This window comes from Pipistrellus hanaki, assembly GCF_964339955.1.
Source record: "Pipistrellus hanaki genome assembly, chromosome: 4".
In the NCBI taxonomy this organism is placed as follows: Eukaryota; Metazoa; Chordata; class Mammalia; order Chiroptera; family Vespertilionidae; genus Pipistrellus; species Pipistrellus hanaki.
The window spans coordinates 13060932-13087530 of record NC_140506.1 but is presented as its reverse complement, the minus strand read 5'-3'; the positions used below and the strand labels follow the sequence as shown (position 1 = coordinate 13087530).

The 26599-nt window shown below is 49.7% G+C and overlaps 1 protein-coding gene across 6 annotated transcripts in view; it reads right to left on the bottom strand.

Moving 5' to 3' along the window:
- TRIO (trio Rho guanine nucleotide exchange factor) overlaps nucleotides 1-26599 on the bottom strand; it is a 749917-nt gene that overhangs the window by 563179 nt on the left and 160139 nt on the right. For all 6 annotated transcript variants that reach the window (XM_084881643.1, XM_084881642.1, XM_084881641.1 and 3 more), the window contains exons 13-27: nucleotides 26190-26364; nucleotides 21650-21845; nucleotides 20672-20838; nucleotides 18596-18715; nucleotides 16773-16964; nucleotides 15967-16116; nucleotides 13297-13411; nucleotides 12514-12629; nucleotides 8874-8996; nucleotides 4297-4491; nucleotides 4087-4202; nucleotides 3418-3484; nucleotides 2674-2783; nucleotides 987-1056; nucleotides 314-403 (exon numbers count right to left, since the gene is read on the bottom strand). In XM_084881643.1, coding sequence (XP_084737769.1) covers nucleotides 314-403; nucleotides 987-1056; nucleotides 2674-2783; nucleotides 3418-3484; nucleotides 4087-4202; nucleotides 4297-4491; nucleotides 8874-8996; nucleotides 12514-12629; nucleotides 13297-13411; nucleotides 15967-16116; nucleotides 16773-16964; nucleotides 18596-18715; nucleotides 20672-20838; nucleotides 21650-21845; nucleotides 26190-26364 — 2002 coding nt within the window. The remainder of the gene's footprint in view (nucleotides 1-313; nucleotides 404-986; nucleotides 1057-2673; nucleotides 2784-3417; nucleotides 3485-4086; nucleotides 4203-4296; nucleotides 4492-8873; nucleotides 8997-12513; nucleotides 12630-13296; nucleotides 13412-15966; nucleotides 16117-16772; nucleotides 16965-18595; nucleotides 18716-20671; nucleotides 20839-21649; nucleotides 21846-26189; nucleotides 26365-26599) is intronic.

Here is a 26599-nt window from a genome sequence, read left to right as displayed (position 1 = left end):
TTACTTTTTTTTAAGAGGGAAAAAGAAGATTAATAGTTTACATCTTTTATACATGTAAAAATTTATGATTACATAAAGATAGTAAGTAATGACATACACATACATGCATATTAAGGCCTGAATTTCTGACAGATAGATAGCTTGAGAAGGAGCTTTTAAAACAGAAGACAGTATAAGCCTATCCCACCATATATGTGACAGATGAAAATGGAACTGTTGCCCCACCCATTAGGTGAAAGTTATGAGTAATAACGCATTGTGTATGTACAAATATAACTTAGGAAACCTGTTTCCTCAGTAACCTGTGACTTACATCAAAGTAGGATCCTGCGTGCTCTAATATCAGCTGAGTGGAGTCAGGCTTATTTTTGCAGTAAGTGACATACATCTGAAACTTGTCTGCCTATAAACAAAAAAGCATTGAAATATCATTTCGAATGGCGGTATGTCAAAATATGGTTAACTTTTAGATAGAAAAGAAGCTGTGTGGACAAAGGCTATGTAAGGCCAAATTAAAGAACCCCTGTGTTATAAATAAATCTAGCAAAGTGAGACACACACCTCCAGAAGCCTCCCCCGACCCAGCACGCTGGGGTTAGGCACATGCTCTCTTCCCCCACAATGGCGTGTGGGAACCCGGGCAGCGCGCTTGGATGGCATGATCACAGGTCAGTGTCTGCCCCCTCTGGACGGGGAGACCTCCTCACTCCCACCCTGGGAGAGCAGGGCATTGACGTTTAGCTGGGAACCCCCGGAGCCACGCAGAGGTCTGGCACACTGAATGGTCTCCTTTAAATCACTGCTCCTGCGAATAAGCTCATTCTGCGTCAGTAACTAGCCGGGGAAGGTAATTCTCTGGGACAAAGCCATTTCTCTGTCTGCAGGTACCAGCAGAGTACGGTGACAGAAAAGAAATGGACGGTGTTCCTCCCAACTCCCCTCAAAGCCACCTACTAGGTGCGAACAAGAAGCTGAGGTTTCCTCACCCAGGTCACAAAGCAGTGGCCCACGTCCTCCGGCAGCTGCTCGTACTTCTCCAGCTCCTTCAGGAAAATGCTGCAGAGAATGCAAACGTTATCCTACTAGTATGATGTTATAAAACACTTCGGTAGGCAAATATGCCAGAAATTAGACCAAGCATACCGTGACCTCGGGCAATGCCTGAATTTCATCACTTTAATCAAATGCAGTGAAAAACCTGTGCCACTTAGATTTTGAGATTTAGCGAAATGTGCCGCTCTTAACCAGAGCCAGTCACTGTGACGTTCAGCTCCCTGGTTTAGCATTTAAACACTTTCTAATAGGAACTTTAACCTGCGGCTCACTTTTGGGAAAGTGCTGTTTAGCAGTTAGAGGCATAATGTAGGGATGGAAATATTCAATTAGAAGAACCCCTTTACCCTGGCCCGGGTGGCTCAATGGTTGAGCATTTTCCCATTCACCGGGAGGTTGCTGGTTAGATTCCTGGTCAGGGCACATGCCCAGGTTGTGGGCTCCATCCCTAGTAGGGGGCATACAAGAGGCAGCCAATTGCTATTTCCCTCTTACATCATAGTTTCTCTCTCTCTCCCCCTCTCCCGCTCTCTCTAAAAATCAATTAAAAATGGTTTGTTTGGTTTTCTTTTTTAAAAAGAAAAGAACCCCTTTAGATTTTAGTATCCTTTGTTGGGGTAGGGACAGGGGAATGAGGAAGACCCCAGAAGTTCTGGCCCCACTCGTTTTTCCATAGACTACTGGCCGCACAGACTTCTCCTAAAAGAGCTTCTGCTACTTTTTAATATATATATTATTGATTTCAGAGAGGAAGGGAGAGGGAGAGAGAGATAGAAACATCAAGGATGAGAGAGAATCACTGACCAGCTGCCTCCTGCATGCCTCACACTGGTGAGCCTACAACCTGGGCATGTGCCCCAACTGGGAATCGAACTGTGACCTCCTGGTTCATAGGTCGATGCTCAACCATGAACCACACTGGCTGGGTGACCTTCTACTGGTTTAAAAAAATTTCTTAGAAATGAACCTGTGTCCTCCTCTGACCGATGGAAAGTGCATCTCATTCTGGACAGACTGCACATCTGTTCCGTCCTCCATTCCCACTTCCTTCTTATCTAAAAAGACTGAACATTGCCCTAGCCAGTTTGCTCAATGGTTAGAGCCTCCGCCTGCGGACTGAAGGGTCTCAGGTTTGATTCTGGTCAAGGGCACGTACCTCTACCTCTACTAATCAATGTTTCTTTCTCTCTGTCTCTCCCCCCACCCCCAGCCCCTTCCAGTCTCTCTAAAAATCAATGGAAAAATGTCCTCTTGTGAGGGTTAAAAAAAAAAAAAAAAAAAAAAAAAAAAGACTGAACATTGCCTGTAATCAGAAACCTCTTCTTTCTTTTAATCCTAAGTATTTTAGGTAGCAGTCAGTGACACAGCTTGAGAGGAGTTAGGGTCTCATGAAAACAGTTTTCACAGTTTCCCGAACCTCATTTCTACGGAAAGTGAGCAGGAATGCGAAGCTGAGCCTGCATTAAAATTGTGTTTAGAATGGCAGTGTTGCTGAAGAAAGCCTGGCAGGTTTCATTTAATTTCAACCGCCGCCGAAACCTGTCCTCGGGGCCCAGGAAACCGTGGTGGCTCTCTGGCTGCCAGCACCGCCCCGGCTCCCGGCGCCCGGCGCGCACTCACTTGTTGTGGAACTCGTAGATCTCCTGCATGTTCCCGAAGATGATGAGCTCCTTGTTCACGATGCCGGCCGGGATCTCCTCCACGCCGCTCGTCATTTCCCACAGGTAGGTCTGGCGGGAGGGAACGGGGGTTACACAGAAGCCGACACCAAACTTTTAAGAAACTGGATTTCTGACATCCATAGGGCTGGACCCAGAGTTCATGTATACCCGAAAATATGTCTTAAGAATAGAATCTTTTAGAGAAATGTGAAAAACTGAAAAAAAACAAAAAACAAAACAAAATACAAACAAAAAAAACCAGCAACAAACACAAAAAAACCCTCAGTTGCTATAGTGCTTGAGAACAGTTCCTATGCTTTTTGACTCTAGACTTATTCCGAGGTTTGAATTTTGGAATTAAGCCACTCCACAAGGTACAACAGACATTCACAGAACTACTGGGCATTAGTTGCCAGTCATCATCAATAGGCACATCTCCTGCAGCTGCTGTGAAATTCGATAAAAGGGCCCGGCCGCCGCCATGGGACACACAGAGCAGGAGGATCAGCGCTGCCTCCGCCCGCAATGAGCAGTTTTACATCGAGCCAGGACATCACAGAGGCACACAAACGTGGAACTGGCTGCCTATGACACTTTAATCACACAACTGAAGAGTGTGATTATTTGAAGAATTACTAATAGGTAAGAAGGAATGCAAGGCTGCAAACAATCTAAGTGAACAAGCAAAAAAAAACTTACTTACATCCATACACTCCCGGAGGTCCCTGACGTAAGCCTTTTCCGTCTGAATGAGCTCGGCCATTATGAACCTGAAACCCAGGAAGACGGCAACGAGTCAGTGCCCAGTCAGGATGCACTCCCACCTCTATGGCTTGTGGAACAGTGTGTGGCTTAGAAATCACCAGTCAGTCACGTACTTGGGAGAATGCAATCGAGAAAAGACAGAATGAGAGTATCTAGCCACCAAGTGGAAGGAAAACAACAATTGGGTACAAATTGGGAGCTTCTTGAAATCGGGTTTTCTCATTTCAAGAAATGAGATGATGCTGTGAGGATCACGGACTCAGAGCAACCTTCTGTACCGTTCACTAACGTTTGAACACCTCCCCTCGTTAGTCACTTCTTCTCCTTAGCATTCCCACTCTGGTCCACGGAGGACAATGACACTAACTCCATGTGCCAGCCCCTGTGAGCCGGGAGTGCAGGAACAGGTAACGAGCGACTGCCTCTGAGGCAGGTGGAGAGGGGACAGTGCGTGTGTGGATCCTGAGCTGCAGAAGCTCAGCGTGTTCCAAATAGGCAGATGTCACAGCGCCATTTGACCTGAAAGCACCCACAGGTGCCTGTTTGCCCAAGTGACATTCTCCTCCCTTTTTCAAGGGATCCGGCAGGTTCTGAAAGCCCGGCTTACTCTTTCCTGCGGGCAGACTTCCGTTTCTCCTCGTTAAGCTCGTGTGCAGCGTCGCGCAGCTTCACCTCCGACCCCGGGATGCTGGCTGGGATGATGTCGAGCTGAAGACTCTTGCTCTGCGGGAGAGGACAGGGGTGAGTTCGGCGGCCTGAAGCTCCTGCAGGACGCGCAGAGCACCCTGATCGGTTCCGTTTGCACACAGCCATTTACCGATTTGTTGGAATCTGACGAAATCCCCAGGGCTTTCTCCAAAGAGGTCCGGTACTTCTCCATCCGCAGGGAGAAGTCTCTGTACCGCTTATCCACGGCGGTGACACATTTCTTTATCTCCGCCGCATGGGCGTGGCCCTTTTCGCAGAAGCCGTCAGCCAGCTGTATCAACAGCTTCACCCTCTCCTTGGTTTGCTGCGAGAAACACACACAACAGGAAAGTATGTGAGGCAAAAGAACATACATGCAGACACCAGGAACAGTGGTACCCTACCCACAGCTCAGCTCTGAACAGGGACTGAGCTGTGGGTATGGTACCAATGAATGGCCTTATGAAGCCCGCGGATAAAAACAATCTAGACTTTTCTGCCAATGTCCTCATCTGCTGGATGCTTAGCAGAAATCTGTAAAATGCATCATCACCCGTTCCCTCGGGCCGTCCTCTGAATTCCGTGACTGTCCTTGAATGTGTGTGCACTGGGTACAAATACCTTCCCTGCTTCACGCATGTTTACTCTGCACCCAGTCAGAGCAAAAGCTCTCCGAGGTGGCAGCCACCGGAGACTGGCTTTCCTGTGCATGTGGGGCCGGGAGCTCACGTGGCAGATCCCTGCAGAGGAGACATGTGCCTCCCACGCTTGTGTTGGCTTCACTCACAGGTGACAGGGAGGAAAAGCCAATCAAAAGATTCTGAACTTTGTTCTTTGTTTTAGAACTCCCTCTTCAAAAAGATTATTTCATTGTATATGGACCTAGGACAGATCTTTTGTTAAGTTAAGCATTACATTTTTTACTGCATATAAAGTGAAGGCTAACCATTTAATATTGGTTCTACATAACAGCAGTAACTTCACTCGACCCCAACTTCCCAACCGATCTTTAGTCTCATCCATTTCACTTATTCTTTTTTTTTTTCTTCTTTTTTTTATATTTTACTGATTTACACAGAGAGGAATTGAGAGGGATAGAGAGTTAGAAATGTCGATGAGAGAGAAACATCGACCAGCTGCCTCTTGCACTCCCCGCACTGGGGATGTGCCCGCAACCAAGGTACGTGCTCTTGACCGGAATTGAACCCAGGACCTTTCAGTCCGCAGTCCGACACTCTATCCACTGAGCCAAACCGGTTTTGGCAATTTCACTTATTCTTACAAGAGGCTTCCTTCAATGCTCCCACTGGCAATGCAAACTCAGACAAAAACTCTTCAACTGTGATAAGCTTTCACTAGAAAACCCTTAACTAACGTTTAGGAAATCGATTTTTTAAACCCCGAGAGATAGGTCAGAGTTCAGAACCTCGACAGATGATCCCGGTCTGTCCAATAACAGTTCTGAGCCAGAAGCCACCAGGGAACTGCCCCGTCAGCTCTATGCTCAGACTGCACACAAACCCGTAGCCTGACACGGCTGAGCCCCCAGCACCCCACCCCCGGCAGGCTCCTGCCTTTGGTTCTCTGCACAAGTGCCCTGCTGCCCGCAGTGCTAGCCTCCTAGATGCCCTCATGGCTCCTTCAGGTCCTTGCTCCACCAACATCACCTTCTCCACATTCCTGCCCGGCCCAGCCACCCTCCCCGGCTGCTCTCCTGCTTCTGACAGCCTCAGCCCCTCCTCACAGGATGCAATGTGCTTAGGACACTGTTGACCGCCTCTCTTCTGTTAGAAGGTAACCGCCAAGGGCCAGCCCCCTCACCTCTCTCTCTCTCTCTCTCTCTCTCTCTCTCTCTCTCTCTCTCTCTCCCTTCACTCTCCTTTTTTTTCTAAACACACACACACACACACACACACACACACACACAAATGGAAAAAATATCCTCCCATGAGGATTAAAAAGAAAAAAGAAGACTAAGAAAGAAAAAGAAAATCCAAGTAACATTAATTATCTCTGTGAAAAAAGGAGAATATCTGCTAAAGCAGTCTCTGGCTTGTCACCAGCAGGAGACCTTTCTGAAGATGTCAAGACAAGCCTAGTTATAAACCAAGGAAATAACAAGTTCAAGTTTCCGATACGGAAGCATAAATTCCTAAAGGAATTGAATTAGAAGCACTACTAAATTTAACATCACATAGAATTAATATGGCAAAGGCAGGATTAATATGGCAAAGGCAGATTAGGCTGCCTACACCAGGTTTCACTGCTGAGGGCCAAGATGGTAACCTGCTGAAAGGCACAGAAAAGTGACGCTGTCTCCCATGTAAGCATAAACCACTCGGGGGTTAAGAAAGCTGGGTCGAGTTCTAAGAGCCAGGGACAGAGGAGTGGAGATAAAACAGACAACGCACTAAAACAAAACACAGCAAAAAATTTCAGGGAGATTTATGTACGTGTCTACACACATCACAAAACAGACCCACAGCCAGCACGCAACGCTGATGGCTGATCCTGACTCCAAGAACGTGTGTTAAATGCTCTGAGTTGCATTGCAAATGGACGGACTTGGTTTAGTGAAATGAACGGAGGCTTTGTGTCCACGGACACCCAGCCTTACAGTGTGAATTCCTGTAACAACGGGGCTGGAAGACTGCCCATCAGAGGAAGGATTCTCTGTGTGACAGAAGAAAAACGATTTCTTGGAAGACATACGACAGGGTGACAGAAGGCACAGGAACGCAGCCTAGTTTCAAGAGGAGAAACTAAAGTCACCTTCAAGCACCAAAGCAGGCCCTTTCCGAGGAAATGGAAGGAAACCAGAAACGGGAGGAAGAAAGTTGCTAAGAAAAAAAAAAGTGAGGGACGGTTTTTCAGAACGGACCAGTTCCTCTCAGCAATGCATCCAATGAAAGAAATAGCTTCTATATATTTGCAAAACAGAAAGGCCAGATGTCACCTATGAGTTCAGATGCTTTAAAATAAGAAATACAGGGGCCAAAAAAATGCCTGTTACTGCTCATTCTTCTAACGAACCTACTCCCAATGTGAGGACAAGGGAAGCTAGGAACAATGGAAAAACCCTCTCCTGCACAGCCTGCCAGGCCGCTCGGCTCCTGAGGGGGCGACTCCCCTGGCCAGTGCCCGGCGCCCCTGGGGCTGAGCGGAACTTCCTGAGGGGAGCGTTGCTGAGACTCTCAGCCAGAGAAAAGGAACAAACCCTCCATCTACCGCTCAGCACTATCTTAAGTATTTCCTACAGACCGTTATTTAGAGCCAAAGGATATTCAGAGGAACAAACGAAGGTCATGTAGCGCACATAAATAACTAATTTTCTATCCAACTCTTCATGCAAATGAGAATCGCACAGCTTAAGGGGCGCTGTACCTGGAGGAAGGAAGACTCGGTCCTTACCCGCAGAGGTAGGCCCGGCCGGCTCTCCTCCTGGCGCCCGAGGCCCGGCCGTCATGGTGAGGCTGTCCTTGCCTGAGCCTGCCCTCCCCAATGCTCACGGGGCCCACGGAGCACTGGCCTCTCACGGGCTCTGCCGTGGCCCGTGTCTGTGGCTCCGCTAGGTTACATGCTTCTCCAGAGCAGAGACCGGGGTTCCCAGCACCCCGATGCTCAGTGAAAGGAAGTAAGTTAGAGCTCGGCCCGGGAAGGGAGGGTGGGCTGGGAGCAGAAGATTGGGAAGAATGGGAGGAGGAGTCGAAATCGTTACAGAAAACACAAAAAAGTACAAGTAAACACAATACAAAGTAGCTGCCTTCACCCCAAGTGATTAAAAAATACCTCTCTGATATGTCACCAAAGCCAAGTGCAGGGGCACCCACACCACGAAATCAATCTTTTCACTCTGCAGGGATACTTCCTTTTAACCAAAAATATTACTGAGGTTGATCATCTATTTTTTGCTCTTGAATTTTTAGTTGGTTTTTTTTTTTTTTTTTCTAAACAGTCAAAATGCATCATCAAAATAAATCATTCCTCTAATGAACATACTCCAAATGTGAGGAAAAGGGAAGCTAGGAACAATGGAAAAATCCTCTCCAACACACTATCATTCAAAAACTCTGACAAACAAAAGGAAAAACACCACCGGTTGAGAAAGACTCTAAGAGAATCTCAGAGCGTTTTGAGGCCTCTGCAGGTCAATGTGTTGACTCACATATTTGCTTAAACATTAATATGTACTCACCTACACTGCAGAGGCCATAAAGGTGTATTTAATTGTATTTTGATTTTCCAGAGAAAACTGAAAGTGCACACCCCCACCCCCTAATTTTATAAAACCTATGGACAACCTAACTGGAAACACAGACTGAGCAGAAAATGCTACTGTAACAGTTTTCACCGGCTCCGGCGGAAGGAAAACACCCACAGCACACAACCAAGTCAAATAGCGCTTCATAAAACAGCAACTACTCAGAACACGCAATCGGAAGAGCAATCGAAAGGAAGGCGACAGGAAGTGCCTGCAGAAACCAGAGGACCAGCAGCCACCAGGTAAATGAGGGGAAACCGAGGGGCACGTGTGGGAGGCAGAAGGCAGTATCACAACTCGTGTCCGCCGCGCCACGTGGTCACCCTGCTTCTCGTTACACAGTGTGCTTCTGAGACGACCTGTTGGAGAACTCCCTCATGTACCCAGTGCCCTGCTCTGGGTTGTTCTGGACAATCCCAAGCAGACGCGCAGGCCGCTGAACGCACCTTGGCGGTTATCTGGAACTCCTCGTGCTCCTTCAGCAGCTCCTGGGTGTGCTGGATGCTCGAGCCTGTGGAGGTGTGTGTGGACAGGTAGAACTCGCCGTTGTCATGGATCCATTCTAGAGCCTGGGCAGAGAAGGAAGGGGAAAGGGTTCAGGGCTGAGCAGCCCAAGGTCCTCAGTATCTCATCCAAATGCCAAGTCTCAGGCCTCTGCCAGCCCACATCAGGGAGCAGCCCAATTTCTGAAATAAGGGTAATTCTAAAACTTGGGGGGCAAGGGGTGTCATTGTGTCACAATAAAAAGATCAAGAGTTTCTTATAACCATGAACCTAAAGTCACGATAGAAGCGTAAGAAAAGGAAAGGAGCCACACGCACTGGGCAGGTGTGGGTGAGGGGGTGGGCTGAGACCTCCACGCTGTTAAATGCGGGGATGTTCACATCATGGGAACTTCACAGCCAGAAGAACAGGAGCACAAATGAAATTCCCAGCTTTCAAAAGTACGTTGTTAGCCCCTTCTTCCAGTTCCTGAACCCGGTGAGTGCCCAGAGGGCCCCCCTTCACTGGTTTGGGGGCCACGTGCGTGGTGCCACATGCGTGATGGCAGAGCCCCGTAGCCCTCCCCTCGGGAGCGGTGGCCACGCCGGGAGAGCAGGGCCAGCAGGCGCAGGCTGCCACAGAACGGCAGCTCTGCCTCCTCTCTCCTTGTGGCTTAGATGGAGCCAGTGTCCTCCTCCTGTGCTCCCAGGTGGGAAGTGCAATCGGACATACTGAAACACACACATCCCAGAGAGCGGTGTATGGAAAAGAAGCATAAGAGTCGAAGCTTTTCCATGTGTTCTTCCTCATCTCCAAGCCATCCACTGCCAGGCTGGTGCTGGCACCGAAAGATCCTGCCTTTACTGGGTCATTTCCAGCATTTTAGAAGAAAAAGAAGAAGAAAACCAGGACCGACTACTTCCCACGCAGCCCCCTGGCTGGGATTCACCGTTGGTGTGCCCGAGCTGCCCCTCCCATCTCGGAAACAATGTTAACCGGACTCTGAACGGAGGCAAAAAGCCACGTCTGCCCATTTAGTCAAAGGCCATTGATTTCTCTGCTCACACAGCGAATCGTCCTGAGTGCCCATGATGGAGTCGATGCACCAGGGAATGAGACGCTTGGGCCCCGCAGACCGGAAGGGGAGAGGGATGACGAAAGACACACAAAAGACAAAGGCGGGAGTGGGAGGCCTTGCTCAGAAGGCGGTCAGCAGAGGAGGTATCAAAGCTGGGGCCTGGGTGAGAAGGGATGGGCCAGGGAGGGGTGGAGAGACCCAGTGCCGGCGGGATGCGGGGAGGAGTACACTCAGTGGTCCCAAGCTGAGGGGGCTGGTCCCCCACGGGGGGGGCGGGGGGGGAGGAGGGTGAAGGGGCTGGTCCCCCACGGGGAGAGGATGGGGGTGAGGGGGCTGGTCCCCCACGGGGAGAGGGCGGGGGTGACGGGGCTGGTCCCCCACGGGGAGAGGATGGGGGTGAGGGAGCTGGTCCCCCACGGGGAGAGGCTGGGAGTGAAGAGGCTGGTCCCCCACGGGGAGAGGCTGGGGGTGAAGAGGCTGGTCCCCCACGGGGAGAGGATGGGGGTGAGGGGGCTGGTTCCCCATGGGGAGAGGATGGGGGTGAGGGGGCTGGTCCCCCACGGGGAGAGGCTGGGAGTGAAGAGGCTGGGGGTGAGGGGGCTGGTCCCCCTCAGGGAGAGGGCGGGGGTGAGGGGGCTGGTCCCCCACGGGGAGAGGAGGGGGTGAGGGGGCTGGTCCCCCACGGGGAGAGGGTGGGGGTGAGGGGGCTGGTCCCCCACGGGGAGAGGGTGGGGGTGAAGCTGTGGAATGCAGGGGCTGCTGTGGGGAAGGGACAGCGTGAGTGGAAGGAACACCAGTGAGCAAATTGGTCCAGAGGTTTGGACAGGAGATGGCATGACCGCTCTTGGGAGGGAAGGGCAGATGTGACACGCATGGGAGGTCTGCACCCACAGACTGATGAAGGGGTGAAGGTGGGCGATGAAGGGAAGACAGGAATCAGGAATCACACATCCTGTAAGATTAGGGGGGGGTGTGGGAGACAGTTCTGCCAAGGAGGAGGCTAGGGGAACCGGTCTGGAGGCCAGAAATGGAGGTGCGGGCTGGGAGATAGTAACAGAGAAGACAAGCAAGAGACACAAGAACACATCCCACTGAGACCTAGGGAAAGTCAACCTTCGGAGGCGGGATGAGGAGGAGGGGCAGCGAGCCTGGGATGGTGATGGGCAGGATCACTGCGGGGGAGAGGGGGGGCAGGGGCAAGGGCAGGGCGGTCACCTCTCCACCACCCTCCAGTGAAGCGTCACCCAGTGACCCTCAGGGTGCCACCCTGAGACCTGATTGGGCCGGGGCCTCAAGGACAGATTCTCCAGGAGGGATGGATACCCACTCCGCACTGCGATCGGTACAGAACCTGACAGGTCCACAGGGCCTGGGGCTGGCACTGCTCAGGGCCTAAGTTTAGTGATTTTATAACTGGCAAACAAGCTGGGCTTTAGGAAAAGGCAAGACAATTTCTCTGACAAAGGAATTATTTACAATTTTGTTCTGTGTAGCTGAGTGATTCGATTCCTTGTTTTTCAACAGAAATAATAAAGAATTGTGGGAAAGGATTATGAAACCATCTCTAATGAGGAACAAAACCAGGCTGCCGTAAATTTCAGACATGGCTGACCTGTTTTTAAATAAAATGGTAAGCAAACATAATTTAAACGTTAACGACACTACTGCTTCCCGCCTCTGTCGGGAATGTGATGACTACACTTGGCATGGCCAGCCGAGATGAGAACAGGCCGCAGGGTCAGGATGTCAGGTCCGAGGACCGTGCCCCCCAGCTCCTCCGCCTCTGGGGACCAGGCCACCCACTGGGATGAACATTTATCCACAGAGGATAAATGTGCTCCCTAAGAGGAAGCCACCACCTCTGTTAGGCTGTAGGAGCTCACTAAATGCCTGGCCTGCGACAGCACACAGTAGGCGGACAGGTGGAGTCAGAAGGAGCCTTGGTCCGGGTTTGACATGGAGAATGTGAACGGCCCTGTGGGTTCTTATGCTGCCGTGAAGGCCCAAGAGGAGTAACAGGGATCTCGTGTCTGAGTTAGGGGTGCGACAGGCTTTCACCTAAAACGACCTTCCATGACTGACGTTCGGGCAGAAGCACTGTACCCCAAACTGACTCCAGAGCGTGTAGGAACCTTGTTGACTATACTGGATTGTTAGAAATCCTGTCACATTTCTTATGTCATTTTTGCTCGATTTTTCTGAAGAATGAACTTTTATCTTGCACACATAAATACAGCGACAGAAAAGGGCACCCACCACAGTATTTACGCAAACACTGAACCCAGATTCCATGATGATTTTTAAATCATCTTCTCTCACTTGTGTTTGCTGTCTGAACCATGGGAACTGACAAGCAGAGAGCCAAACTCACCAAGAGACACGCCTTTTGAGGCTGTGGGTTTTCTTTTCAGAACAAACTGTTCATGACAAGGCCCGACTGCTTGGATCGTTAGAAAGTGGTTTGTGAACCTGCTGAATGGAGGTCTGAATACAGGGTGGAGGGCAGGGCGCCCCGGGCGACTGACCTGCTTGGCACTTCGTTCAAAGACCACGTACTGCTGGCACTGGTCCAGCCGCCTCTTCCTCATGGTCCAGTAATGCAACACCCTGTTCTCCCGCTGGAAGAGTTCATTCAAGATATCTGAGTGCACAGAGGAAAGCGTACAATCAATGAAACCTGCAGAAAACTGGTTTGCGTTTTTTCCTGATTTATAATATTTTTACTTACTTTAACAAAACAGTCAATATATCACCCTGAATTACGTCTTTTCTCCCTGTGTATATTCTTCAACTTTACTGAATAAACTAGAGGCCCGGCGGATGGATTTGTGCACCGGTGGGGTCCCTCGGCCTGGCCTGTGGGTAGCAGGCTGAAACTGGCCGGATACATGGATTCGTCCAGGGTGTGTCCAGCTCTTCTCGCCCAGTCCTAATCAGGACCAACTGGGACTGGCCAACTGGTGAGGGACCATGGAAGGGCTCCAGGGCATGTCCAACCCATCCAGCCCAGTCCTGATCGGCCAGACCCCAGCAGCAAGCTAACATACCGGTCTGAGTGTCTGCCCCCAGGTGGTCAGTGCGTGTCAGCGACTGGTAGAATGGTCGAATGAACAGTAGGACACTTAGCATTTTAGGCTTTTATTTTATAGGATTACCTATATATTTAATATTTTGTTACTAGGCTAAGATAATGAGTAAGAGCTTTAATACTGTGAAATGGACCTTAAAGTGAAGCCCAGGACAGGATTTCCAGGCAATCTCGCCCAGCCCCTCCCCTCGCTGTCAGTCACACCTCCAGGCTGACTCACTTTTCACTTGCTGCTCGGGGGCCTTGACGTGCGTCACCATGCCCGGCATGCTCACGCTGTTCCTGTGCAGGTACTTCAGGAAGACGTCCGCGTTCCTCCTGGCGAGCGTGCAGGCCTAGGCACAAGGGAGCAATGCGCTGCTGATCCCACGTATGCAGACACATTGGGTCCATTTGGACGACAACATCAGGTGGCTCGCACTCACATCTTTACCGAAAATGTTCACCTGGTCACCTTGTGGTCATAAATGGAAAGGACCGAAATTCTGCACCTCTCAAGATGCTTTTTTGGAAGAATGATGTGAGGCTGTTATTAAGAAACAAAAGACTCAGGAAAAACCTTTGACCCTCCCCACTTTCCTGCCTGAGAGATCCAGACAGAGAAACCTGCTTCAGGAGATCTTGGGATGTTCCCCCCTTAGTCGAAACCTGAATGAACTATGGCCAACAAGAGGGCCCAGTCCCCAGGAAGGATCTGCCTGCGGGTTACTCTGCTCTTCCTCAGCTGCCTACACACCGCCCATCCTCACTTCCGAAAGCTAATACCCATTCCTCCCTCTTGCTCCTTTGTCCAAAAATGTCTTATATATCCAACGCTGCCTCACTCGCTTTGAAATTTTCATGGATTTATCCTGCCTATGTGAATTCTCCATGCACACATATTAAATTTTTATTTTCTCCTATTAATCTGTCTCTATTAATTTTGTTATTAGGCCAGCCAGAAAAACTTAGAAAATGGGAGGAAAAGTATTATTACTTGTTTTAGCTGGAGTCACATCTAAAGGACAGCTGTATCACCTGGCCCGAAGAGGCTTCCCCTAGGGGACAACTTGAATATAAAGATAAATGACTCCAAAGGATTGGAACATACCAGATACATTACAATCCAGGATGATGGTAAAGAAATAGTGATAAAACAAGAAGAAAAAAACAAATTAAGTGTATGTAGAAGTTGCTAAGGGAACAGCTTGTTATTCTGAAAATGGTAAGCAACGGGAAAGAGTCAAGTATTGCCATGCCTTCTCTGCATGGATGCTATTTTAGATTAACAAATAGCTCAGGGGTACTTACTAATTCTAGCTAACCGAGAAGGAAGGAATGACAGAATACCACCGTTTTGCAACTGCAAAGGAACAATATTACCACTGGCTACTAAACCCACAAGGTGAGAGGCTGGTGGGGAGGAGCAGAATGGATGAGCTGGAAGCACCATGTTTGAAGCACTGACAAATTCTCATATTGCAGTGACAGGAAGAAGTGTAACACTGGGTGTGCCTAGTACACTCGCACATGCACAACTCACACTTGAAGCTGATCAGGGCTCTCATCCTAACTAACAGAAATTTAGAGAATCCAGGATGGTGCTAAATGACCCCACAGGACACAATGACCCAAATCTGGAAAGCGGGAAACACCACAGTATGAATAACTTATTTCTTCAATTAATAAATGGTAATGCAAGGAAGGGTGGCATTTAGATGAAGAGAGACAGACAAATCAAACCAATAATTGGACTTTTTTGGATCTTGATCAAAGCTATTTGTGAGATAATCAGAGAAATTTGAACCCTTTGATTCTACATGAAATAAGTTACCATTTATTTTTAAGATTTGATCATGGTACTGTAGTTGTTTTAGAAAAGTATAATTTAATGTGTAAAGTATTTGCAAATAAAATGATGTAATATCTGGAACTTAAAACAATCCAGTGAGGATGGGCACATCCCCGTAGGCTGGTAATCACTGAACCTGGTGAGATGCATACGCGTCATCTTTCCTTTGTACACATCTGTAAACTTACCCCACAGAATGTTAAAGACATCCGATGCAAAAACATTACAGAATTCTAGTGAGCAAAGGAATCTGAATAGGCCTGTTTTATCATTTCACCTACATATCTTTCTTAATTACTATATTCAAGTAGCATTCAATGTTGTTTTATACTAACTGGAATCCAGAGAAGGGGAGGTAAATTATAATTCAACTCAAAACACCTAACAGGGACTGGCATTTCATAAACGTGAATAGCAGCAACAAGCAGGCCTGTGTGAAATAGATATAATTAGTTACCGGGGAGGGGGAAGCTCAGAGTAAGTACACCAGCTAAGAATTTTCAGTTACAATTTCTCTCCTAAACGAAACAATAACTCTCCCTGTCAGGGAACGAAACAATTTGTTAAATATAACAGGAAATCGTGTCAGAGGAGTCAGAATGCTGATGCAATGAGAACAACTAAACTTAATGAAGCAACCAGGAAAAATAAACACCACTTCTATTTTCAACAGGTCAGAGCGGCAGCAAGAGCCTCAGGAAATCTGGTCCAAGAGTGAAAGAATGCAACGTGGAAACAGTCAATAGTGTATTCTGATATCAATAGCGTATTGGCCACTGTTTCCAACTTAATTGTTTTGAAGCACATAAATGACTGTGGTATGAATGTAAGTGTAAATAACAAAAACATTAAGATTATCTCTGAACAGCGGGCTTATTGCTGATGGGATGCTGCCCCAATCACTGTCCCATGAGGTGGAATGGTGACGGCAGCGCGCCTGGCCTGCAGGGTGTCTGCGGGTCTCTGACCATAGTCCCACCTCAGGGCCGTCCTCAGGGAACGTGCTGGATCTATGTACACGGCTCATGGAGGCATCGGCCCCCCAGGAAAGGCTCGTACCTTCAGGAACGCTTCCTTTTGTTCAAGGTGCTTGCTGATCATCGGGGTGACGTGATCGGTCTCGGAGTTGGGGCCCAGTTTGTCGGCTCCTCCGCACCAGTCCTCTTCCCTCTTGTATTCCTGCTCCAGGCTCTCGAGGACACTGCAGACCTGGGGGCGGGAGACAGTTCCGGCTCAGGGGGACCCCAACATCCGAGGGCAAGAGCTGGCACCTATGGGGAGCATTTTCAAAGCGGCCCGAGGACCAAACCACTCGAACCGCGGCTCTATCTAACATAGGATTGCAAATGCAGGCCTTTCAGGACAAGGACAAAACTAAAGCTGAGTTTCCTGTCTCTATAGACATGTTTCAGGCCATAGACTTAAGTCAGCTGTCTACAAACTCATTAGTCAACAGAGCCAAATATCAACAGTACGATTGAAATTTCTTTTGAGAGCTGAAAACCAACTTCTGCGCATGGGTCGAGAAGTTTCAATCGCACTGTACGTGTGTGCCCACACGTGGTATTTTGTGAAAGAGCAACACTCAAGGGGCCAAAGAGCCACATGTGGCTCGCGAGCCGCGGTTTGCCGACCACTGTCTTAAGCGATAGGAAAAGGGGTGCTTCTTAGCCACTTCCCAGCCTATTTCGCTTTGATGCCTACGGGCGCACAAGTGGTGTCCCGTCTAATGATGCTCCTCCTCTCTGCTGGACCTGGAATGGCTGGGTCAGTGATGACTGACGAGCTAATGATTGGGTTGTTCCATCAAATCGAGCTCAAAACAGTATGCCAGTGGGAGCTGAGGGCCCGGGCCCCCTCCCTACCTGCTCCGAGGTTTTGTAGAAGGCCACGGACGCGTTCACCAGCTTCAGGCGGTCTTCCATCTTGAGCATGAGCTGCTGCCAGTGCGAGGCCACCTTCTCGGCGCAGTCCCGGATCATGTCCATGTCGTAGTGGTTGGCCTGCAGCATGGCCTCTGCCTTCTGCTGCACCTGCAGCGCGCTCTGGTGAGTTTTCTAAGGACAGGAAAGGGGGGCAGGGGTGTGCTTAACAGGGTGCCACGCACTCACCGGAGAGGTGCTGGGCACGCCACAGCCCTCCCGTGCTGCCTGCTTTTATGGAAACCGCCTCAGTTAATACTCATCAGGACACTTCTAAAAACACAGCAGGTAGCTTAGTTAAAAAAAAAAAAAAAAAAAAAAGTTTTCGGGCCTAGCAACGACTGCTTCTATTTAAACGAGCTAATGAAGGATGAAACGCATTAAGGCTTTCCAGGCCTCCGTGGTGGGGTCTCGGCCTGAGAAAGAGCAGGAGAAACCTTTAGCAGCCAATATTCTAGAAAAGCCGTTGGATTAGTCCAAGCGTATTATTCCTATTGATCTCTCTTATAATAGCAGCTACAGGCAAAGGAACAAGTGGGGGAAAGGTGGCCACAGTGAAGGCTTTCTTATTTTCATTTTCAACTTTAACTTTGGACGAGAGTAAAATGTTCTCAAGAACTATTGACTTAAAAAAAAAAAGAAAGAAAGAAAGAAAGAAAGAAAGAAAGAAAGAAAGAAAAGAACAGCTAAGGCTGAACCAACTGTTTTCCCTGGAGGTCCAGCCAGGATGAATCTGCGAGCATCCAGGAGACCGCCTGCTCTGTGTCCTCCGGGAAGGCCAGGCCCTCAGGGAAGAAATGACTTCTGGGTAGGGGAGGGCATGGGTCTCTGTGGACTCAGATTCCTTATTTCTTTTCATTATGAACAATACCAACATTGTGTATTTCACCTGAAAAGGAGCTAATGATTCCACAAGACACGGTCCCCGATACAGTCCCAACAGCACACAGTGATGGGCACGGACAAGGTGATGACTGGAAATCCGCGGCACAGTGTATGATTTGGCTTCAAGAAGTGTTCACGTGTCTACTGTCTACTCAGTAGTTGAAAAGAAACCAATCTAAGGCACCGCCTAATGGCGATTGCTGTGGCTCCTTCTCTGGCTGACAATACGTATGTAAAGAGAGGAGAAGACAAGCTCTCTGTAATCAAATGCTCTCCCACCTTTGGCTGTACCTTGAGACCACCTGGCACAATTGTAACTGCCCCTCAAACCTGAAAATAGCCATCTGCCTCCTTTGAGGGTGAACTTGAGCAGGCCTGCAACAGCAGAGCCGTTGTGCTAACGTCCTGGGTGAGTGATGCCCTTCCCCAGGGCACAGGGGTTTGTGGACAGCCCTGGGTCGCCCACCGGCAGCAGTGAAGGGTGATCTGTGCCTGGTCTTGGTGAGACCAGGTGTTCCCAGAGCACTCTGATTTGCTGAGGCTGCTTATACTGTTATAGCAGGCGCGTGCCCATGAGACCGGCAAAATATAAAACGCCTCAGCCGATATGCCAACTCGGGGTACCTGGTGCCAGGCATTCTGGACCGAGAAGGTCCACCTCAGCAGGACCGAGACCCTCTGGCCTTGGGGACCCCCTGCCGTGAGGCGGCCCGGCCAGCATGCACAGCCCACTCCTCCGCAGGGCCAGGGTGAAGCCTTCTGTGGCACACTGTAGGCTTGTAAGCATGGCCGTTTGGGGTCCTGAGGAACCCCACTTTGGCTTCCAGGGTCGGTGCCACAGGAGGGACGAAGCAGGCCTGCCTTCCGGGGGAAAGACCCACCTCGATGGCGTGCTGGAACTGCTCGTGCTCCCGCTGCAGCTGCTCCGCCTCCTGCAGGGAGCTGGCCGTGATGAGCCCGGCGTTCAGCATCGACTCGCCGTTGCGGATCCAGCCCAGCACCTGAAACGGTACACGGGTTGTCCAAGCTCGGCCCTGCCCAGGACAGCCTGGGTGCCAGCAGTGACACGATCCAAGCAGCAAGGACGCTGAGTGGCTCACACCCGCCACGTGGACCCTATTGCCCATGGCCTGAGACAGTCGAGAGTGTGTGACCGTAAGTGCTGCACTGTTAAACGGATTCTGTTACTTTTTAGTTGCAAATGGGAGCTGAAAGGGTAGAGGGTCCAGAGGATGGTTATTAGTCCACAGGCCAAAACTGGTTGAGGACTATATGTCCCAAAACCAACGGCCACAAAGAATTCTCTGCTAATAATACATATATATTTTGTTCTTTCAGTCCTAATGAAAATGCAAAATTGCTTGGTAAGGGAACTATTTCATTCCAGGAATAAAATTTTCCGTTTTAGCATCAGTATTAAGTGGCACAATAACTGAAGTATGAACAAAGCTGACTCTATGCTCAGAGGCAAACCATGAACTCCTCAACTTCACACACGAAGAGAAGCCACCTGTGACAGCCGAAGCCAGCGGCTGTGGACGGTCTCTCCGGGTAGTCATTTGCGGCAGAGATGCCTCATTCCTACCGGACCACCTATTTTTGAGGACAGCTTAAAATAAAACCACCTCTCAGCCCCTGTGACAGCCTGGTTTACAGAGATGACATCATTCTAGCCACTGAGTTTAAAGCAGTCCCCTCTGGGGAATTTTATGAAAATAGTTTTCTGGTACACGTTTTGCCTCTTTCTTGTTACCTCTTCCCTTCCTGATGCCTGGACTCTGGAAGTGACGGTTGGGGCTACACCACCATTTGGACCATGAGTAAAGGGGCGCCCACCATCGAGATCTCAGCTAACACACCACGGGCAACCTCTTACTCGTTACGTGGCTTTGGACTCTGTTACTCGCCAGGCAAATACAATTCCTAAATAAGTCTATCCCCATATTTTTTAGGGGAACTGTTTTATGTTTGGCCAGAAAGAGCACTTCATTAGCTGGTCTTTAAAAGGCAGTTCACTTACTTTATCTCATCGCAACAGGTGCTCTTTTAAAGACTTCTGTTTAATAATACGTCTGCTTTAATGCGAGTGCTGCCCACCTGTGCACCACGCCTTGCTCGTGGTCTAGAGCAGGGGTGGGGAACCTTTTCTCTGCCAGGGGCCATGTGGAGATTTACAACATCATTTGTGGGCCATACAATATTATCAACTTAAAATTTTGCTTCTATATTTGGTCAAACATTTAATTAGCTCACCCCTGATGCCTTGGCGGGAACAGACCAAATGATTTTGTGGGCTTTATACGACTCGTGGGCTAGATACGCCCCACCCCTGGTCTAGAGGCACTTAAATCCTCTCCGATCAAACTAACATGTGCCTTTCTGTGCATCTACCAGCAAGCCGCACTGTCCCTGCATCCAGCCAGCATCCCTGCTCATGAGATAAAACGCCACCTATAGGCTGAATATATGCATGCATGGAATCCCGCTGGCGCCAGCCAGAGAGCAATCTCTTCCAAATGCCCCACTTTATGTGGCCATGTATCCAGGACATGGCCACATAGACGATACAAGAGAAGTCGAGCCATACACAGCTCTCCGGACTCATAACAGTGTATCTGGCAGTAAAACCACATGGCCATTTAGACCAGAAAGCAAAGCGCATGAGATTTTAAGCAAGAGAATAGCAATAACAAAACAAGACATGGATGTCCCTCTCGAGTGTGGTACCTGCTGGGCAGCAAAGCCTTTCCCACCACAGCGCGCGCACACAGCTGTCCAGGCAGTGGCTCAATTTCTACGCTCGATGTGGTGCATTAGGGTGGGCGTCAGGTTATGCACCAGGGCAGCTGTGCTCTGATCAGGGCCAACCGTCCCAAGGCGTCCAGGTCAGAAATGCCGCCCCCCCCCACCCCCACCCCCATGTGTCTGTCCCTGGCTCTAGGCCAGCACGGGCTTACCTGCTTCACCTCCGCCTGCAGGTGGCGCAGCTGCACACACTGCTCCAGGTGCTTCCGATGCTGCTCTGCGGCCAAGTCCAGCTCCTGCTGCTTTTCGTGAAGAAACTCCAACAAGTCCTGGACCCGCGTAGCCATGTCCACGTCTCTATCGCAAAGCAGCTCCACGCCTGCAGACACCAGAGGGAGACCCTAGAATTCAACTCGCATTTCAATTTGTTCTTAAGGTTGCACGCAGGTCTATCTATGTGAATCACCTCCCGGCGGGGGCTGGGCCCTCACGCTGAAGGCCACGTGCAGGGAGGGCCCAGGGCTGGGCCGTGTGACGCCTGCCTGGCAGCACATGAGGTGTCCCAGAGAACGTATCTAACATGTTCAAGACGAAGTAATAATGTCCCACCTGCCGCACTGAGCCCGCCTCCTATCAGTCCGCATCTCCTACAGTAACCATGAAAGTGGGGCATCCTTTACAAATGAGAACTTTGGCTTGTTTTTGTTGTTACCTGCTGTACATCTAGTTTAGATTTCAGGGAGCATTGAAGAATATGGTTTGTGTTAAATGAGTAATGGCATGTTCAGGTGGTTGCTAAGATTTTTCCATAGCCTTCTTCCCTCTACATTTTTGAGCCCATAGTGCCATCTGCTGGTAAAGTATAAATTTAAAAAGTATAAAGAATGGGAAAATATTTTGTAGGGATTTACATTTAACTCAGAGAGCTACAATAGATCCTTTACAAAACTAAAGTTCATGCTACTTAGAATCATATCTAAGAATATTAAGGGTAACTGCACTGACCGTAATGTTAAATGTGATCGTATTGTGTGTGTGTGTGTGTGTGTGTGTGTGTGTGTGTGTGTAGGAGGAGAGGGGGAGAGGGGAGAGCGACCTGAACCCCACAGGCATCACACTGCGATAACCTGGATGGGCCCCCCGGGGACACGGGAGCCCACCGCGGACACAGAGGGGAGCGCACGCCTTACCGGAGGCCTGCACTTCATTGACATACTGCAGGAGGTCCTGCCCTTGGTGGATGACGTCGAAGGTCAGGTTGTTCATGGTCAGGGCTTTGTCTGCGTGGTGCTGAAGGCGCTGTTCCGCTATTGTGAGGTCTTCCGTGTCAAAGTCATTCATTTGCTGAGAAAGCTCATCGTTCCAAGACTCGAGGTCTGAGATGATCTGGCATAGGAAAGTCTCTCTTTAGGATCAAGACTTAAAAATAAGTATCTGTTGTAATAGCTTCCATGTCCGGTAAGGAAGGAAGAGACCATGGGATCACGTCAGAAGGACACAAAGGCCAACTTAAGGGGCTCCCACTGCCCAGTGATGGGAAAATTAGACACCAAACAAATGTAAAAATGACCACCACCGAATAGAACATATAAAGTACACAAAAATCCATGAATTCCTAGTGATGTTTAAAAAGAAGAACTAAAAGCCAAAAGTTAAATGAAAAACTCTTTGGTTCTGATTAGAGGTAGTCAGGGAAGTAATCTTTACCCTGAAAACTGTGAACTATCGTAGAAAATTATGTAAGCATATAACGGGGAAGGAAAATTCCCCTTTCTGGATAAATCTAGCTATTACATGTAGAAAGCATAATAAAATCAGAACATTTTATTCTAATTACTAGAGGTCCGGTGCACGACGTTTGTGCACTGGAGGGGGGGGGGTGTCTCTTAGCCGGACCTGCGCCTTCTTGCAGTCAGACACCCCCCGAGGGGTCCTTAGCGCTGCCGTGGAGGCGGGAGAGGTTCTCACCACTACTGCTGCGCTCGCCAGCAGTGAGCCCAGCTTCTGGCCAAGCAGTGCTCTCCCTGTGGGGACGCACTGACCACCAGGGGGCAGCTCCTGCATTGAGCGTCTGTCTCCAAGTGGTCAGTGTGATTCATAGGGACTGGTCATTCCACTGTTTGGTCGATTTGCATATTAGGATTTTATTATGTCGGACTTTTTAGATTCTAGTAAACTGGGTAATGATCCTCACTGCATAGTAAGCCATGGGGAAGGCTGATGGGGAACAAACAATGGAAGGATCGGGCTGCCGCCCCCTAAACCCACAGACCCACGGTAGCTTTCCCGAAGGCGGGCCAGACGGACAAGCCCTCCGGCAGGAGGAGCTGTGGTGTGCCATGTGCAGCATTCTTGCACAGAAAAAGACCTCGATTCCAATGAGGTCTTCACCTCTAACTGCTGTGTGTGTGTGTGCAGGAAGTACTGGAGAAAGAAAAACCGGTGCACAACTTGGAAGAAATCAAGTGAGCAAATGCAGAATGTGGGACCTGACAAGGGATGAAGTTATTTTGACAAGTGGGGGTGTGCAGGCAGAAAGGGCGGTCGCAGAGTCCACTGTAGATAAATAGACGGAGCGGCCAGGGCAGGAGCGGACCCTGTGCAGCCCTAACTGAGGTTCTGCGGACTCTGGACAGCTGGGCAGGAGAAGACAGCCAGGGTGACTGCTGGGCTGCTGAGGTGATTAGTGAGTTGTGGTCACGGAAGAAAATGGCCTAATTTTTTAGGGAAGTCCACAGGAGTGAAATGACACACCGACAACCTTTTTCTCTAAAATGCCACAGCACACAAAAACAAAAAGGGGCCTCAAGCAAGGAGGGCAAGGGTCGTGTTGGATTCGGGGACAGGCAGTTCACCGTGCTGTCCTCACCACCTTCGTATAAAACTTGCATTATATACTTTTTAGAAATTAAGAGTAAAATGAAAAATATCCAAAAGGGAGAAAAAATCTTGAGGAAGAATATCATACAATACACTTCAATGGAAGCACGTCTCCCATCGATCCTAATTCGCCTTCTCCACATGAGCAGGAAGTGAATTAGTTTGGAAATCTGTGAACGGGAGGGTGTACACTGACTCTGGCTAGGAGATGGGAAATAATAAAAAACTTACGGCTTCCCCAAACTCCTTGCACAAGTCTTCTCGATTTATTCTTTTATTACAGAGTTCCGTATACAATATGTATAGTAACCTATTAAGTTATACTTATTAATAAATCAATAAATTTAAACAATGCCAAATTAGACATAAACCAAAAAGCCACTGGGGGAAAATATTGTTATGAAGGAAAAATTGACCATATCTTTAACCTTTATCTCTCCTCTAAGGGGATTCTTGCTTAGTGTTTGTTTTCTGGCGCTGAGGGAGAAGACACGGTGTGTGGTGAGAGACAGACTCGGGAATGGCCTCACGGAGGAGACACCACCAGGCTCAGACGGCATCAAGCAACAGGCATTAAACACCGATCAATGTGCTCAGACCAGCAGGATGTGAAAACGCTCGCCTAGCATAAAGAGACCCTGGCATGACCGTGATCAAAGGATCATCAGGAAAATCCCGCCCGCAGATTAGCATTCTAGCTGGCTAACCATCCCAGCCAAGAAAACAAATCTGTGCCAAAAACAAAGCTGATGAGAGTGGAAGTCATTTTTTTTTATATGAATTCTTTAGAGAAATAGCTTTGAAACAACTTTTTAAAATGTATCGCAGAATTTTTATTAAGTCTAAGTTTTTCTTCCTAAACACACAGATAGCTTAAGGATGACTGTTTCCTGTACATAACCTGTCACAGGATGCTACAGTAATTATTTTGTTTTTCAAGCAACAGAGCAGGTACACCTGGAAGCTGAAATCGCAGTAGTCTAAGGCAGAGAAAAATCTCCATCCACTTTTCAGAGCTGGAAATGCTACTCCAGCGGAAATAGAGAGATGTGGGGGATTTAAAAAAATTAACCAAGTAACAGAGGAATTTCCACCAACAATATAACTGCAGGCTTCCTATGGGTAGTCAGATGAGGCATTTCCCCAGATCAGAGAGAAAATCCCAGCTGAAACCTCAACTGCTCAGATCTTCACATTTCAGGATCATTCCAGAAAAAGAAGGTCCTAAGGACCCGACGTGGAACGATGTGAAACTGTGTCCTCGCCCTATGACTGCACTGCGGGGCCTGTTTCCCAGGCTCAGGCATCGGCCTGGCCTCCCTGAAACACACGGGACTCCCGGCTTCAGTGGGGGAAATGGTTTGGGGTTCCGACCTCCATTTAAAACCCTGGTTCAGTGAGAGTAGAAATACAACGAATGATTTCCCCCTTTAAAATATCACTAGTACAAGTGAAGCCAATTTGGCCCCCAAACAGCCAAAGGTCCTGGAAGGAGAAACTTCAAATAGTACTTCTGACCGCTTTGCATTGCTTTAACTGAAACTATTTAATAAGCAGCTACATTAACAAAAGTGATGCCTCTAAAGCAGAGGTCAGAGAGGAAAGAAGGCTGCCTCGGGGTCCTCCTGCACAGGCTGCAGGCCTGACGGCTGAGGCCAGGCGCCTTTCACCACATGGCTGCAAACCACGTGGCTCTGAGTGGATTTAAGTGTCAAGACTCAGATAGCAGGTTGTTGTTATTTTTTCAGGGATGTGTGCAGGGTACAATACCTTTCTTTCATTAACAGATGACGATAATGAACATGGCCAAGGAGGTTTTCCCTTTAGAAAACCATTGATGGAAGTTCAGAGAAGCAGCCAACCAACCGGTCCCACAAAAGGCTGCCCAGGGCCTAGCTTGGTCCCTGCACCACACGCCCCTCAGAGCAGACTCACAGACAGGCCTAGGGCAGCACAGAAGGCCCACTTCAGACTAAGGTAACCATGGCAGTGACACTGAGCCCTGCCTCTCCCTCCCTTTGGCAGCCCTTGGGGTCCACACCAAGGCCTGCCTCCCCTGCCTTTGGCAGCACGTGGGGTTCGGGCCATGTGCTCTCACAGCACTGCTCCAACCCAGGACACGTGACCGATATGGGAAGGGCCTCCTCCGTGCAATCCTGGTGGGCGGTCTGGGGACCTCCCAGGTGGCCGTCACTACCACCAGCCCCTGGACACCGGCCTCCCCGCTGAGGTGAGCTTCGGTTCCTTCCATCACGTTTCACAGACACACGCAGTGTCATCCAATCGCACTTCCTTCTGCCTGCACTTCATCAAGTGCAAACAAAAGCCCTTCCCGGGCACAGAACGGAGAACCACCTCCTTTAGGTGAAAAATAGGGAAAGAAATCTGAACGTCAATCTCCGAGTCACACATAAGGAGTAAAAGTCAGATGTTAATGACAGACCATCTGAGAACCCTTCTGTGGGGGAAAACCCCTAAAGAGACCATCACCGCAGGCCCAGCGTGTTCCCAGTCTGGGGCAGAGCTGGAGGGGGAGGGGAGGTGAGAAGAGAGGATCCCTGCCTTGAGCTTGTGCCCCTGCCTCCAGGACAGGGAGACCTGCATGGGACCCAGTGGAGGCGAGAACACAAGAGGGCGAGAGGGACCCATCCCAGCAGCTCTGCCCTCACCCCTCCACACCGGCCTTGCTCTATCCTGTGTGCAACGCGGGCCCTGCTGCGCCCGCTGCCTCCGCCAGCTCCAGCTTCAGACGGAGGAGCAGAGTCCCAGCCCCCAGCTCCCTTCCTCTCTCCTCCTGGCAGAGGCCCAGGCCCGGGAAGGACGGGATGGGGCGGGGCGGCGGGCACTCACGTCGATGGCGTCCCTCTCGAAGATGCGCAGCTGCAGGAAGAGGTCCAGCTTGATCTTGCGCTCCTGGAACAGCTCCTCCATCTGGGCCTGCGCCTCGTCCAGCTGCTGCAGCACCGTCTCGATGTGGCTGATGGAGCTGTTGTGGGGGGTCTTGTTGTTGGAGATGGCCGAGTCCCTGGGAGGGAGCAGAGGGGGAAACGGGATTTCAAAGAGACAAACAGGAATTGGAGGAGCGAGGCGCACATTGTCAGATCCCAGATCCGGCGGCCCGGGGCCTGGGGGGAGAGAGGGCAGGAAGCGGGCTGCCTGTCTCAGAGAGGACGGCCGCCCCTCCCCAGAACAACAGCGGCTTCCTCCTTGCGCAGCGGCCAGACCGAGGGGCCCGGGGCCTCTCCCGCCTCCCAGTCGCT